Source organism: Leishmania mexicana, chromosome 14, assembly GCF_000234665.1.
Source record: "Leishmania mexicana MHOM/GT/2001/U1103 complete genome, chromosome 14".
Taxonomy (NCBI): domain Eukaryota; phylum Euglenozoa; class Kinetoplastea; order Trypanosomatida; family Trypanosomatidae; genus Leishmania; species Leishmania mexicana.
The window spans coordinates 497,996-512,069 of NC_018318.1; the positions used below are offsets into that span (position 1 = coordinate 497,996).

Consider the following 14,074-nt stretch of genomic DNA (forward strand, 5'->3'; position numbering starts at 1 on the left):
AGGAAGCGGGCAAACAGCTGCGCTGCGAACGAAGTGAGCACATCTCACGCGTCCCTTGCTGTCCTTTGCCTGTCGCGTTCCGACGCTGGCTGGTGTCTGCGTGCGGGCGCCCACTCACGGCACACCTCACCTCGCTTCACGGCATCTGTCTTGATTCACGACGGAGACAACCAAGGTCCCGTTTCGCCTTGGTGCCACGATGGATGAACGCCCGCGCGTAGTGTACAGCGGCATCGCTGAGAGGGAAATGCCGTCGCCATGCTCGAGCCACGTACACGAACGACGGGCCTGCGGGCCTCCTGTGTTGCATGTGAACGTGCTTTACGGGCTGCCGAACGAGGAACCCGCCTCAAATTCGTTTTCGGCCACCTTAGGTCGGACAACATCAAGTGGGGTCGGCGTCCTCAGCCGCGCCGGTCCTGTGAGCAGCCTTCCGGCGTCTGTGGCTGCGTCCGCGTCTCGGCGGGCACCAGATAGCTTTCTATCGCCGATGTACTCGGCCCTCAACTTGAGCGCGATGAGCGGCACCGGTGTGGTGCAATCCTCCACCTTGGCGAAGCCCGTCCTGGAGTTGTCGCAGGTACGCTGCATCCCCCTCGACCAGTGGGTGCCGGATGCACACGTGGTGAACTGCATGGCACCGGACTGCAGCAACAGCTTCTCTCTCTTTAACCGCAAGCATCATTGCCGTATGTGCGGACGCGTCTTCTGCTCCTCGTGCTGCAACAACCTTGTGTACATACCGGCCGCCGTTGTGAACAGGGCGAATAGCTCGACCGAGGGGCCGGCGGCGGTCAGCTATGTGGCAACGGCCAACACGTCCATGAGCTCCGCTGCTACTCCCGAGCCGCAGCAGTTTAACCGCGCGTGTGCGAGCGATGGCAGTGCATCGTCAAACGGGATGCGGCGAGGATCACAGGCCCACGCGGCACAGGGGGCCGATGTGTCCTCTGCGTCCAGCACTACACTGTTCCCCGGCCCGCTGCACGTCTGCAACGATGGAAACGGCCACCTAACGTCTAACGCGCTAACCTCCCCGTCGACGGTGACGGCGGTGACGACGCTGCCGTCATCTCTGTCTCCATCCACGCAAGCCGCGGTGCCATGCCGTGTGTGTGCTAGCTGCTCCTACGAGGTCCAGCTGGTGGTGTCTACTCGGCAGGAAAACGGGGAGCCGCGCCGCCGCAGCCGCGGTGAGCTCAAGATGATCCAGCGCGTCCTCCTCGTCAACGTCATGAGCTTCTTGACGCTGCGCGACTTGGTGAATGTGTCGCTTGTCTCGGCGGACTTCTACTTCATGTCCCGTGACAACATCATCTGGTACCAGTACAACATGACGCGGTGGGTTCAGGAGGCCGAGCTACCGCGACTGTCCTCGCTCAACTCGCGTGCTGCGGCGTCTCGAATGCAGCAGCAGCGAGGACCCAGCTGGTACACCTATTCCTCGGGCAATGTGGCCCGCAGCTCCTTGATAGATGACATGTTCCCGAGTGCGCCGGTGATTCACGATGCCACGGCGCTCTCGGAGAGCGAGGCGGCGAAGCGCGTCATCTCGTTGCATGCGCGGTACAACTACACCCAGTTCCTTGACTTTGCGCGACGGCAGGAGATGGCACGGTGTGAAGGGCTTTCGTCCTTTTCACTCGCTGCGCGCATCTTGCTGTCGAGCCCTATCCGCGTGGCGCTTGTGGGTCCGTGTGGTATCGGCAAGTCAGCCTGCGCTCACGCCTTCCTTGGCGAGAAGCCTTCCCAGATGGTGGTGCGCCCGACCATTGGGTTTGAGCGGCGTGCCGTGACAGTGCGGCTGGCCCGCGGCCTCTCAGCGGAGGCCGTGCTGCACATCTACGACCTCAGCGGCGCCGACCGCTACGGGGAGCTGCGCCGCTTCGTGTGTCGGCACTGCCATGCCATTGGTCTCTGCTATGACCCATCCCGAAAAGTGACGCTGGTGCAGGCGGCAGATATTATGATGGGGCTCGAGAGCGCTCTAGGCCCGCAGTCAGTAGTGGTCTGCGGACTGATGCGACAGCCTCATCATACCTCGAGCTCGGGCAGCGTACCCCTTAACCGCCCCAGGGTCGTCCCCGCTCGCCTTCCCGCTGTGGTGTCTGCCGTCACTGCGTTGAGCCTCTCAGCGTCCCCGAAGAGGGAGGCCCAACGCTCTCACTCGGTGCTTGTCGGCTCTGTTGAGTCTGAGGCTGGGGCTGCGGGTGGCGTTGCAGACGAGTCGATGCTCGCCGCGACAATGTGCGGCGTTGCCAACGGTTGTAACACGTCACTTCAAGCCAGCAGCTGCCCCGCAAGCGCCGCGGTCGCGTTGCACGGCGTTGTTGCAGAGAATTGTGATCATGAGAGCTGTGACCGACTGCAGGCTGATGCTGCGGTATCGCCGGTGCCATCACCTGCGCCGCCGCCGTTCACCATCGCCTCTCCGCACAGTAGCGCGCTCGAGGTGTCGGTCAACGATGCGGTGGGCATCACCGTTCGAGGCCACTCATCCATCCATTGTCCGCTGCTGCACCCCACCCCGCTGTTCGAGGCTCTCGTGCAGTCTGTGCTGGACCTTTTGGTGGAGGCGACGGTGGCCAGCACGAGCACCATATCCGACATCAGCGCGGAGCTCACGATGCATGGCAGCGCCAGCGGCGCACAAAGCTTTCCGACGTCTTGTCCGAGCTCTCTGAGCGCTGGCAGTTCACCGGCGAGTGCGATGCGAGTCGCTTCTACACGCCGCCGCCCGAAAGCATCGCGGGCAATTATGGAGGACCTGCTAAACCTGACGATGCAGCCCTGTGCACTGGACATCTTGCTGGATCGAAAGTAGACGGGTGCCACGGAGAGTACAGCCGCAGACACGCGTACTGCACTGTTTCTCGTGCGCTTGCCGTTGGGTGCTGCAGGGGTGAAGATTGCGCTCCCCCACCAGAGCGTGTTGCGCGTTACGCCCAGAAGCAGGGCACTGGTCTATCGAGGCTTGTGTGGTGATGCGGTGCTCCCGCTCACGCCTGCGCTCACCTCGCTACTCTTTTCCTCCTTTTGCTCTCTGCGTCGGATGTTGCGTGTGGGTCTGTGTGCCCGTACGTCGGCCCTTTTCCCTCCGCCTTTTCTGATGTGGTGCAACTTGGCGGTGATGGAGCGCTACGCTGCCGTCTCTCTTCTCTTGCCGTGCTCGTCTCTCGGCGCCTTGGTGTTCGCTTGGGCTCCTGCTGCTGCTGCTGCTCCCTGCCCTGTGCGCGCTCACGCCTCTCACATGCTCGGATGTGGTTATGGGCTTCGCGGTTCCTGCTCAAGCACCGAAGCGCTGCCGTAGCGTTTCCTGCCCCCTGCATCTTTCCGTCAGATCCAAACACACCGTTACCGCAAACGTGCGCACCGACGTGCCGCTATTAGCGGGGAGTGCTGCCCGCACTCGCGAAACGCGGAAGCACACGGCACTATGCGGGGTGCTAGTGAAGGACTCGGCCACCCTTACCTGCAGCATGACTTGTGCACATGAAAAGCGCCACGCTACCCGCTCATGGCGTGTGTCTGTGTGGGGCAAGACGGACGCGCATCGCCTCAGTTCCTCCTGCGCCCTCACTCTGTGTGCACCGCCAGCCTTGCCTGCCTGCCGCCATGTCCAAGAATGCCCTCGCCTTTTGCTATGTGTTCTGCGCCACGCTGCCCCCCTGCCCTCTCTTTTCCTCCTCGCCTTTGCGTGCACAGTGTGTCGGTTCACCGACTTGTTCGCGTCACCCTGCTCACGTGCGCTGCCTTTCCTCCCCCTCCCCTCCTCTCCTCCCTCTTGGTGCCTGCCCGTCAACCTCGCACATACCACAGCCGAGGTCACAGCTGATCGCGATTACGCAGAACGTCCCATCCGTCGTGTACCGGGCAGCGAGGCCTGCCTTTAAACTGGGAGGGGGTGGTGACGTCTGACGCGACGTGCCTCCTTCGCCCACCTTTCGTTCAACAGTTGCTTGCCGCGGCTCTCTGTCGGTTGGTCTGATCACCCGAAAAGAAGCCGGACAGGGGAGGGCCGATAACGTCTGTGTAAGAGTGCTGCCATAGACCCCTCCCCCCCGCCCCGCCCCGCCCTCTTGCTCTCTGTGGATACCAAGTCCCCTTCAACTCACGCACACCCACCCACCCACCCAGAGAGCGCCCAGTCGAGGCGCGGCGGATCTGGGCGGCGGATTGCTTCCCCCCTACACAGTGTTGTTCTCTCCCTTCTTTTTGTTCCCGCCTCTCTGTGTCACGGATGGCGTCGGCCACCGCGACGGACAAGGACTTCTTGGCCAAGAAGATCGTCTCGGCTGATGGGCCGAAGGGTGGGGAGGTGGTGCACGACGTGTCCCTCAGCGAATGGTGCATCACCCGCATTGAGCCGGAGGAGGAGTCCAACCGGCGACGGTCGGTGCTAGAGCGCATCGTCAACGTGGTGCGAGTATGGATTCGCCACACAATGATCACGGAGTTCCGCATGCCAGAGGCGGCGGCGGCGCAAGTCGAGGGCCGCATCTTTGCCACTGGCTCCTACCGATACAACGTGCACACCTCTGGCAGCGATATTGATATGGTGCTGATTGCCCCCAGTCGCATCACCCGCGAGCACTTTTTCAACACGCTGGCGCCACGGCTGAAGGGCGAGCCGTGGGTGACAGAGCTGCACTGCATTCGTGAGTCTCGCGTGCCGATCATAGCGATGGTGTGCGACGGCATCGACATTGATCTCTCGTTTGGGTCGATCCGGCAGGATCGCGTACCGGAGGTAATCACGGATGACCTGCTGCAGGGTCTCGACGAACAGTCCGTGCTGAGCTGTAACGCCGTGCGAGTGGCACACAACATCATGGATCTCGTGCCGAACAAGGCCGTCTTCCGCCAAACCTTGCGCTTCGTGAAGGCGTGGGGCAAGGCAAGGTCCATCTACAGCAACACCTTCGGCTTCCCGTCCGGCATTGGCTGGGCCATCCTCACGGCCTTTGTGTGCCAGTGCTATCCGAACCAGAACGCCGCCGGTATGATCACGCGCTTCTTCCGCACATACCACACGTGGTTTAAGCCGAACCCGCACGAGACCGGCACCGAGAACCGCGCCATCTACCTCACCGAGTCCATGCGGGCCCGCACCCACCTCGGCCGCGGCTGGGACCCGCGGGAGTCCAAGTCGGATGCGATGGCACTCTTCCCGGTGCTGACGCCGGCGGTGCCATATGGCAATACCTGCTACAATGTTACTCTCACCAACCTGCGCCAGCTCTGCGACGAGTTCCAGCGCGGCCACGATCTGCTTAGCAAGGACCTCGGCATGAGCGCGGCGGAGGCGAAGGCGAAGTTCGGCCCGTTCGGAGTTTGGTCGCGTGTGTTGGAGCCTGCCCCGTTCTTTGGCAAGTTCCAGCACTACCTGCAGATCAAGGTCTCATGCAGCGATGCGGAGCACTACCAGGCCTACGCTGACGGCGTGGAGTCGCGCATACGTATCCTCTGGGCCGGCAACGCCTCATCACGCGGACACACGCTGGAGGACTACCGCCAGCTTCGTCTGCACCTGAACCCGCACCGGTTCGAGGACCCCGAGGAAGTGCACCTGCGGACGCGACTGACAAGCAAAGCCACTGGCGCGGCGAGCCACACTCGCAGCAGCGTCGGCTCTCGCAACTCTGGCCAGGTTGGCGACGGCGGCAGCTCTCTCCCTGGTAGCCTCAACGTGAAGGATAGCAGCGCCTCCTCAGGTCCGACGTGGTTCACGGCGAACTACTTCATTGGCATGACTGTCGACACGAAGGTGTCCTCGGCCAAGATCGACCTCGCGCCCGCCATCCGCACCTTCCACACGGTCGTTCGCGAGCTTCGCCAGTACCGCGAGGGCGTCACGAGGCTGCCAGTGATAACGGTTGTGGACATGGCGCGCATCCCGACCTTCGTCAAGGAAGCAGCGGGGTACGTGGAGGAGACGGCGGCGGCGCAGGAGGAGTGGAGCTCCAGCGAGGCGGAAGAGGCGCACAACAACAGCAACACGACCGCGTCTGCACACGCGGCAAAACCCGACGGCACATCGACGGCGCCGACGACAACGTCGAAGCCGAGCACGGCGGCGGGCGGCTCCACCAGCACGACAGCGAGTGCGGCTGACGGTTCGGCGAGCGAGACGAGTCGCGGCCTTCACGATGGCGGTGCAGGTAACGGCGCAGCGTCGAGTATCGACAGCCACGCGCGTAAGCGCACACGAGATCAGTACGGCACCGATGGCCCTGCTACTGTGGCAGCCAAGGCAGAGACCTTAACGACAGCTGTCGGCAGCGGCAGCGGTGCGGCTGGCAGTGCGCAGGCGGAGGAAGACGCCGACGACATCGAGCAGGCGCTTGGCCTAGACTTTTAAGTGGACGCAGCGCCGATGAAGCAGTGCGTATAAACAGGCAAAAAAATGGTGCTGTGATGGTGTGTGCGTGTGTGGCTGATGCGGTGCCAGAGGCTCTGGCGCATGTTCTGGGCGCACGTAGTAAGGACGACAAGCTGTCGACGATGTGCCAATTCAACGGACTGCTGTGAAGGAACAAAGGAGTGACTTGATGCACGGCCGAGCGTGCTGCCCCGAGGGGGGAGGGGGGCACAGCGACGGAGAGCTAGGCGAGGGCTCTCACAAAGGCAACAAGACTCGAACGACTTCGTCATGCCTCTCTGTGCGGCCAGTCGCATCGCCGCTGCTTCGGCGACCATGGTGGACGCATACGTCCCCACTTCTCCTTTGCCGCATCACCCCCTGCACGCGCGCGCACACATTCATGCACTTCCTACGAGTTTGTCACCCACTTCCGTTGTACCGCGGTTGTACGTGTGCACGGGGTGTGTCACTACGCGTGCATGTGATTGGCAGCACTGCGTGCCTCTTTTTCTGCACATGTGCGTCAACGCACCTCTCTATCTTCACCTTCATTCCATCCCCCGACCCCCGCTGTCGTTGACCGTCTCCGACGCTTCGTGCACACACACACACGCCACTCACGCTCCCTCTTCTTCGTCTACTGCACGTACCGGCGTTACGGAAGAAGCTGGCCAATATCGAGGGCCCGGTGACACGTTGCACTCCCCACCACCCATACTTCGCCAGTCTGCAGTCGCTCTCTCTATACACGGAGTCGCGCATGGCAGTGCGGACAGGCATACCTGGTATACACCGTCATGCATGTGTAGTGCGCTTCGCTCAGCAGCGCCTATTTTCGAACGCACGCGCGCCTTCCCCCCTTTGTATATCGGGTTGCAGCGATGCTGAGTCGACTTTCTGAGCGTTGTACCGTCGTCACCGGGCTTGAGCAGGTGCTGCGCCGTTATGTGTGGAGCGCGGCATGGCTGCGCGATGCCGAGCCGGCGGCAGCCGCCAGTCAGAGCATCGATCTCAGTTGCCTGATGGAGCGCGCGGGCCGCGCGGCGTACGACGTCTTTGCTAACCTTTACACCTCACAGCGACACTGGCTGATCCTGGTGGGCCCAGGCAACAACGGAGGTGACGGCTACGTCATCGCGCGACACGCCCGAGAGGCTGGGAAGATGGTGACGGTGTTGTGCATGCCTCACAGCAAGCCGTTTCCGACGGAGGCGGCAAATGCTCAGCATGCGTGGCAGGCGGTCGGCGGCACCGAGACTACGATGAACCCCGGCGCACCGTTGCAGCTACCCGCCGACGTCGACCTTATCGTGGACGGCTTGCTGGGCACCGGCATCTGTGGTCCCCCTCGAGAGCAGTACGAGCATGTCATCCGGCATATCAACGGTCTCCCGGTGCCGCGGGTGGCTATCGACATCCCATCCGGTCTCAACGCCGAAACTGGGGAGGCTGCCGGCGCGTGCGTGAGGGCGGATCACACTGCCACCTTCATTTGCCTGAAGCCTGGGCTGCTCACAGGGCAGGCAAAGGACTATGTCGGGCAGCTGCACTACCGCAGCCTCGGCTTGGAGGATTGGATGGCGGCGCCGGAGCGGATGAGAGCGGCCTTGTGCCGCCGCGTGGCGCTGGACGACGTCTACGAGTACTTCGGCGTTCGGCGGTCGGCGTTGGCACACAAGGGCAGTTGTGGCAAGGTCATCCTTGTCGGCGGAGACCACGGCTTTGGGGGTGCCACTCTCATGTCGGCCGAGGCCTGCGTGACGGTCGGAGCCGGGCTCACCCGCGTGCTGACTCGCCCTGAGTACGTAGCACCGTTGTTGACGCGCTGCCCAGAGGCAATGGTGACAGCCGTGGAGACGGACACGGGCGGGCAGCTGGAGCAGCAGATGCTTGAGGCGTTCGGGTGGGCCTCTACGCTGGCGGTCGGGCCTGGACTTGGCACTGGTGCGTATGGACAGGCGGCCTTGACCGCTGCTCTGCGACACGCTGAAGTGCATCAGGACAAGACACTGGTGCTGGATGCGGATGCGCTGAACCTTCTCGCAGGCCGCCTTCATGGCAAGGAAGGTGCTGCTGCTGCTGCCGGCGCCGGTAAACACCTGCCGATGCTTCCGAACAGCATAATCACGCCGCACCCCGGTGAGGCGGCCCGTCTGTTGGCCTGCCGCGTCGCAGATGTGGAGAAGGACCGCCTCGCCGCGGCTCGCCGCCTTGCCGCCATTTTGGGTGGGACTTGTCTCCTCAAGGGCCCTGGCACGATTGTGCACTGCCACGACAGCGCGAAGACGGCAATCGTGGATGCCGGAAACGCCGGCATGGCAAGCGGTGGCATGGGTGATGTGCTGACTGGGCTGCTGGCAGGTCTTGCCGCGCAACGAATGCACAACACCTTCGACACGACTTGTGCAGGGGCTCTCGTGCACGGGGTCGCTGCAGATATCGTGGCCGCCGAGAAGGGGCGTGGCACACGCGGTATCCGAGCGACTGAGCTCATTCATCGCGTACCCTTCATCGTCAACGCCTCTGGGCCATCTCCTGCTACCCGGCAGTGACCAAGTGGACAGTGAGGTTCACGCGCGAGACACAAGGTGACGAAACATGCGTGGGTGGATGCTGGGTACGTGTGTGTGTGGGTGGGTGGGAGGGGGGAGGGGGCCATTGCAGGCAGCTTTTCGAGGCGGCGGCCGCCTCCTCGTAGATGACTATTGGGCTTCGCTGAGCAAGCTCATGACTGTCGCTCTCTATGCAACCTCCCTCACTCACTCTCCCCTCCGCTGCCGTGCAGCCGAGCTCATCACGGCGCTCTATCCCGATTTGCTTCTTGATGTCTTTCCTGCGGTGTGCTCGAGCGGGTAGCCGCTCCGGCCAGGGTGGATCCGTTGCACAGTGCTGGGCGCGTGCATGCGTCCCACCACACCCGCATATGCTTTGAAAAGACTTCTTCTACGCCGGCAGGTATGCATGTATATATGTACGTGCATGTGGACGAGCGTGTGCGCGTGCGTGCCTCCTTTTCCCTTACGGGTGGCTGGTGAGGGCTACGAACAGCTTCGTCGCAGCGGGCTTGGCGGGGAACCACGAGAGTCTTCAGCGCGTTCACGGCCGCTGCGCCATTCCGCAGATGTACGCAGCCCTCCCCCCTTCCCTCCATCACGCACTCGCACGTTTCGACGTCTTTTCGCTCTGCTGACGCTACACGGTTGGCGCCTCCCACGTCACATCCCCATCTTCTCCTTTTCCACCTACACTCACATATAGCGCATCACACAGGACTGCCATTGGCGCACAAGCATGCATCGGGGTCAGGATGACCGAGTGGCGGACCCCGAAGACCAGCCTGCGGCGGGCAGGGGGGAGGGCGGTCCGGATGGTGCCACACCCCCGTCGTCGTCGGAGAAACGCGGTGCCGGCGGTGACGGGAGTACTAACACGTGCAAGAAGGACCCCACGCTTTGCCTTTCCCCGCTGACCATTCAGTTGACGGATCACCCGCTTGAGTCTGTGTCGTCGACGCATCGGACGGACCGTCTGCTCAAGCCAGCCAGCCCGTGGGCGCGCGAGCTCGACTTTAGCGACCGCGCCTACACCCCCCATACTGTCTTCATACTAGTCAGCATTCTCATGTCCATCTTGCTCATGTTGCGCTACTACTATTACCCCAACATGGGGGTGGCGGCGAAGGTGAAGGTTGGCCTCTCCGCTGCCGCCTTTGTTTTCATTGGCTTTGGTGCGGTACACCTTCCGGACTCCCTAATGGTACGCCCCCACCCGGCTGTGTGGCGCGCCGTCCTGGCGCTTGGGGTTCTCTATCTGGTGTTCCTCACCTTTATGATATTTCAGGACCTGGAGACGGTGCGGAGGATAATGGGCTACTACGATGCTTCCCTGTGGAATAAACTGCCAGAGCACACCTACGCGCAAGACTGCCGCATGAGCACCGAGGAGGACCCCTGGTTCTTTGTCCACACCTCCTTCGACGTCTTCATCCTCGCCCACTCGCTCGGCTACGTCATCAAGATGCTCATACTGCGGGACTGGCGCATGGTGACGGCCGTGTCGCTCGGCTTCGAGGTTGTGGAGGTGACGTTTCAGCACGTGCTGCCGAACTTCAGCGAGTGCTGGTGGGATCACATCGTACTCGATGTGGTGATCTGCAACGCGGGCGGGATGCTGGTAGGGATGTGGCTGCTGCGGCAGCTGAACGCGAAGCAGTACAGGTGGATCGCTCTCAAGGAGATCCCAACCGCGAAGGGAAAGGCGAAGCGGCTCCTTGGGCAGCTGGGGCCGCGCAGCTTCGAGCGCTACAACTGGAACATCTTCCAGAGCCCGACCCGCTTCTCCCAGGTCACCGTCATCCTCCTGCTGATGCTGCTGCAGGAACTGAACTGCTTCACGATGAAGGCAATCCTGCATATGGCGCCAACGCATCACATCGTGACGTGTCGACTGGCCCTGTGGGCGCTGCTCGCCACCTCGTGCCTGCGAGAGCTGTACGAGTACATGACAAACCCGCGCATCAAGCGCATCGGCACAACGGCGTGGGTGGCGATACTCGGCATGGGCATGGAGACCATATGGATCACGAAGATGGCCATCGAGGGACAATACTTCCAAGACGCAGTCATGCCTACCCACATCGCGGTACCTTGGATGGTCGCCATCGCCGCGTTTGGGATTTGGCTGGTCTTGTACTTTGGTGTCTTGTCACTGGAGCAGCGCAATCGCCGTCGCGGTGCGGCGTACTTACTCGTGAACCTCTTCTTCTACGCGGCTGCCGTGTGTGTGCTGGCGCTGTTCCTGATGGGTCTGCCCGATCTGCAGATTGGTCGGCAGGCGTTCGAGTCGGCGATGGCGCCGTACGAGCGGTACATCTTCCTTTGGCGCTAGCGCTGGCAAAGCGAGAGGTGGAGAGGGCGACAGGCAAACAGGAGGAAGGACGGGCAGCTCACATGCAGGTTGCGTAGTGAGCATGCGCGCGCGTGGGTGTGCATGGACCATGCAAGCTGCTTGCGTCTGCGCCATCTTCCTTCTCTCTTTTTCATATTACGCTCCCCCGTTGGAGCTGTGTTTCTTTGCTTCGACTTTGCTCCCTGATGATCCCGGGACCGTCTCGCCCTGGCATCATCAGGGCCCAGTATTCCACCCCCCCTTGCTGGGAGGCCGAGCAGCCTGCACAGCCGTCCCTCGGATTGCGGCTCACGGACTCTTGGCACCGGCAAGCAGGTCTGGGCTGGCGCGCTGCGCCAGAGACGCGTGCGGTGGTGATCACGCTTGGACCAGCGCACTACGAATCGCGTCGGCGACTCAACAAGTATATGCCTCCACCTCCTGTTGTTCTGCTTTGGCTGGGTGGCGGTGATGTGGCGTGTAGGCCTGGGCCTAGTCTGCGCCGTGTGCAGCGGTATTGCAGTGGGCCGAACGACGCCCAACGGGGCTGGTTGGGTCGGCTCCTTGACGCAGCCGTGGTGCGACCGAGCTCGGTGAGCTGTTGCTGTGTGCAGTTGTATATCCATATATAAAAATACCTATCCATGTATATGTGTGCATGCTAGCGTGTTCGTGGTAAAGTGGCTCGGTGAAAGACGGGCGTGTACTTGACTTCATGTGCTTTACTGGTTGGTCGTCACATGAGTCGCTAACGTAAGAGTGCAGACATCCCGCTGCATTGGTGTGTGTGCGTGCGTCTAAAGTGTGACGGTACGAGCGCTCGGTGCTCTGATCGTCGCTGGAAGGCGTTTGGGGATGACGCAGGTGAACATGCGGGACTCAAGCTGTCTTCTTCCTCAAGCATGACGACGTTTGCCTGTCGGCACAGATGCCATGCCGTGAGGGCAAAGCGCGTGCCGCGGACTCGTTTGCCGGAGTCCGCACCGGCGGCTCGCTGTACCATACATGTGTCACCGCTGCCCTCCACACTCCTCTTCTTTTCACTGCAGCGCTCGTTCTGCGTCGGGGCCTTTCTCTTTTTTTTTGCTGACGCGCACTTGCGTTGTCAGGACGCACTCGCACCATCGAGACACACATAACCAGCCATGCCGGCATTGAAGCCATTGCTCGTGTTCGGCCTCCGTGGCACTCTCGTGGAGCGCATCCATGTCCGCAACGTCCCAGAGGGTATGCCAGCGGCAGACTTGACTGTGGGCTTGGTGAAGGTGTGGCTGCGCCCCCACATGGTCGATGTTCTTAACGAACTACAGAAGCACTGCCGCCTCGCGATTTGGAGCTCCACCACTGCGCGCAACACACATCCGCTCGTGAATGCGGTGTTTGGGTCGAACATGACGCTGCAGGGTGCTGCAGGAGCCGCCACGGCAGCACCGTCGACGCAGGGGGCAGCCAGCGCGTCCGCTGGAGCTGCGGCCTCCGCCAGCAACGGGCGCGGTGGACGCTTTTTGCCCAAGCGGCGACCGCCTGGAGTTGATGCGGCGAATGAGGAGCGTGCGGCGGCCGCCGCCATCAACGTTTCTCAGCCGCAGCGGATTCACTTTGAGTTTGTCTGGACGCGCGAGCACACGCGCGTGGACGACTTCCGTCGCCTCAACGCGGCCGTCAGCGATGACAACCACGCCACAGTGAAGGACCTGTCTCAGGTGTTTGCGCAGTTTCCGTCTATCGCGCAGCCGCAGAATACAGTGCTCATCGACGACACCCCCAGCAAGGCGAAGATGCATGCAGACAACTACGTATGGCTCGACACGTGCAACAGCCTGCGCATTCAAGACGAAACGGGTTTGTACCGTCTGCGCGACTTTGTGATGAAGGAATTAGTGCCAGCGGAGGATGTGCGGGAGCTGCTGCCGCGCCGCATCCGGATGTGAAGTGCATACGGCTGTGCGTGTGTGCGTACGCGCAAGAGGACTGTTCATACCCTTTTTAACGAAGTTCTGGTGCTGACGATGATGGTGTTGATGCGTGTGCATGCGTACGTGCATGTTTGTGTCCGTGTGCAGAGGGTGGGTCGCTTTGTTGTCGCACTCGAGTGCGACGGCGGGATCGCTGTGACATGGCGGCAGCGAACGGGGATGAAAGTATGCAGAGAGACGCCAAGGAAGGCAATGAATTCACATGAGGAGCATGCTGTTACATGCGTGAGCGTACGAACACACGGCAAGAGCACGGAAATCGTTGAGGAAGTTGCGATATCAGAGGAGCGGGGTGTGACGTGACGAAGGGGTACAGGGCGTGTGAAGTACTCATGGTGAGCCCGTGGGCCCGTGCCTGCTTCGCTCTCAACGTGTCTCCCTCCCCATTCTCCCCTCTACACACTGTTATACCCTTTGCATCGGTGCACGCCCGTTGCGGTGGCAGATGGTGGCTACCCGGCCTTGATGGACGGTTGTCCCTCTCTCTTCCTCACTCCATCCATCCCTCCTCGCCCCACCCTCTCCGCTGCTCACTTATCTTTCGCTGCTTTGACCCCTCCCCCCCCCCACCCACTCACCCCCGCCGCTGCTTCATTGTCGCATTCTCTTGCAAGAATGACTCTACGTTTGGCCGCGAGAGAAGACTGAGCCTCGGCGCCCCTCACCCCCCTCATCCCACGCTGTTCTTCCTTGACGCTTTCCGCCTCCTGCTCGTCGTCGTGCCCGCCAAGACAGCTCCGCTCCCCTTTTCGGCTTTCTACAGGGAAGGCGAGACGCTTTTTCCCTTCGCTGCTCATACGTTGACTGTGAGCAGCCCTGCGCGGTGCAAGCTCCTGCTGCTCCCCCG

The 14,074-nt window shown here is 61.9% G+C and overlaps 5 protein-coding genes across 5 annotated transcripts; all 5 read left to right on the forward strand.

Annotated features, from left to right (window-relative positions):
• Positions 1-517: 517 nt before the first annotated feature.
• Positions 518-2,824, forward strand: LMXM_14_1170 (conserved hypothetical protein; the record flags this gene model as incomplete). The annotated part of the gene is made up of 1 exon (XM_003873442.1): positions 518-2,824. The coding sequence occupies one exon, from the start codon at positions 518-520 to the stop codon at positions 2,822-2,824; it is 2,307 nt and encodes a 768-aa protein (XP_003873491.1).
• A 1,416-nt stretch (positions 2,825-4,240) lies between these two features.
• On the forward strand, positions 4,241-6,361 carry LMXM_14_1180 (putative poly(A) polymerase; the record flags this gene model as incomplete). The annotated part of the gene is made up of 1 exon (XM_003873443.1): positions 4,241-6,361. One exon carries the CDS (start codon positions 4,241-4,243, stop codon positions 6,359-6,361), a length of 2,121 nt encoding a protein of 706 aa, XP_003873492.1.
• An 884-nt stretch (positions 6,362-7,245) lies between these two features.
• LMXM_14_1190 (conserved hypothetical protein) lies at positions 7,246-8,916 on the forward strand (the record flags this gene model as incomplete). Its single annotated transcript, XM_003873444.1, has 1 exon — positions 7,246-8,916. One exon carries the CDS (start codon positions 7,246-7,248, stop codon positions 8,914-8,916), a length of 1,671 nt encoding a protein of 556 aa, XP_003873493.1.
• A 739-nt stretch (positions 8,917-9,655) lies between these two features.
• Positions 9,656-11,251, forward strand: LMXM_14_1200 (putative phosphatidylserine synthase; the record flags this gene model as incomplete). Its single annotated transcript, XM_003873445.1, has 1 exon — positions 9,656-11,251. The coding sequence occupies one exon, from the start codon at positions 9,656-9,658 to the stop codon at positions 11,249-11,251; it is 1,596 nt and encodes a 531-aa protein (XP_003873494.1).
• A 1,145-nt stretch (positions 11,252-12,396) lies between these two features.
• On the forward strand, positions 12,397-13,182 carry LMXM_14_1210 (conserved hypothetical protein; the record flags this gene model as incomplete). Its single annotated transcript, XM_003873446.1, has 1 exon — positions 12,397-13,182. The coding sequence occupies one exon, from the start codon at positions 12,397-12,399 to the stop codon at positions 13,180-13,182; it is 786 nt and encodes a 261-aa protein (XP_003873495.1).
• Between the last annotated feature and the right edge of the window lie 892 nt (positions 13,183-14,074).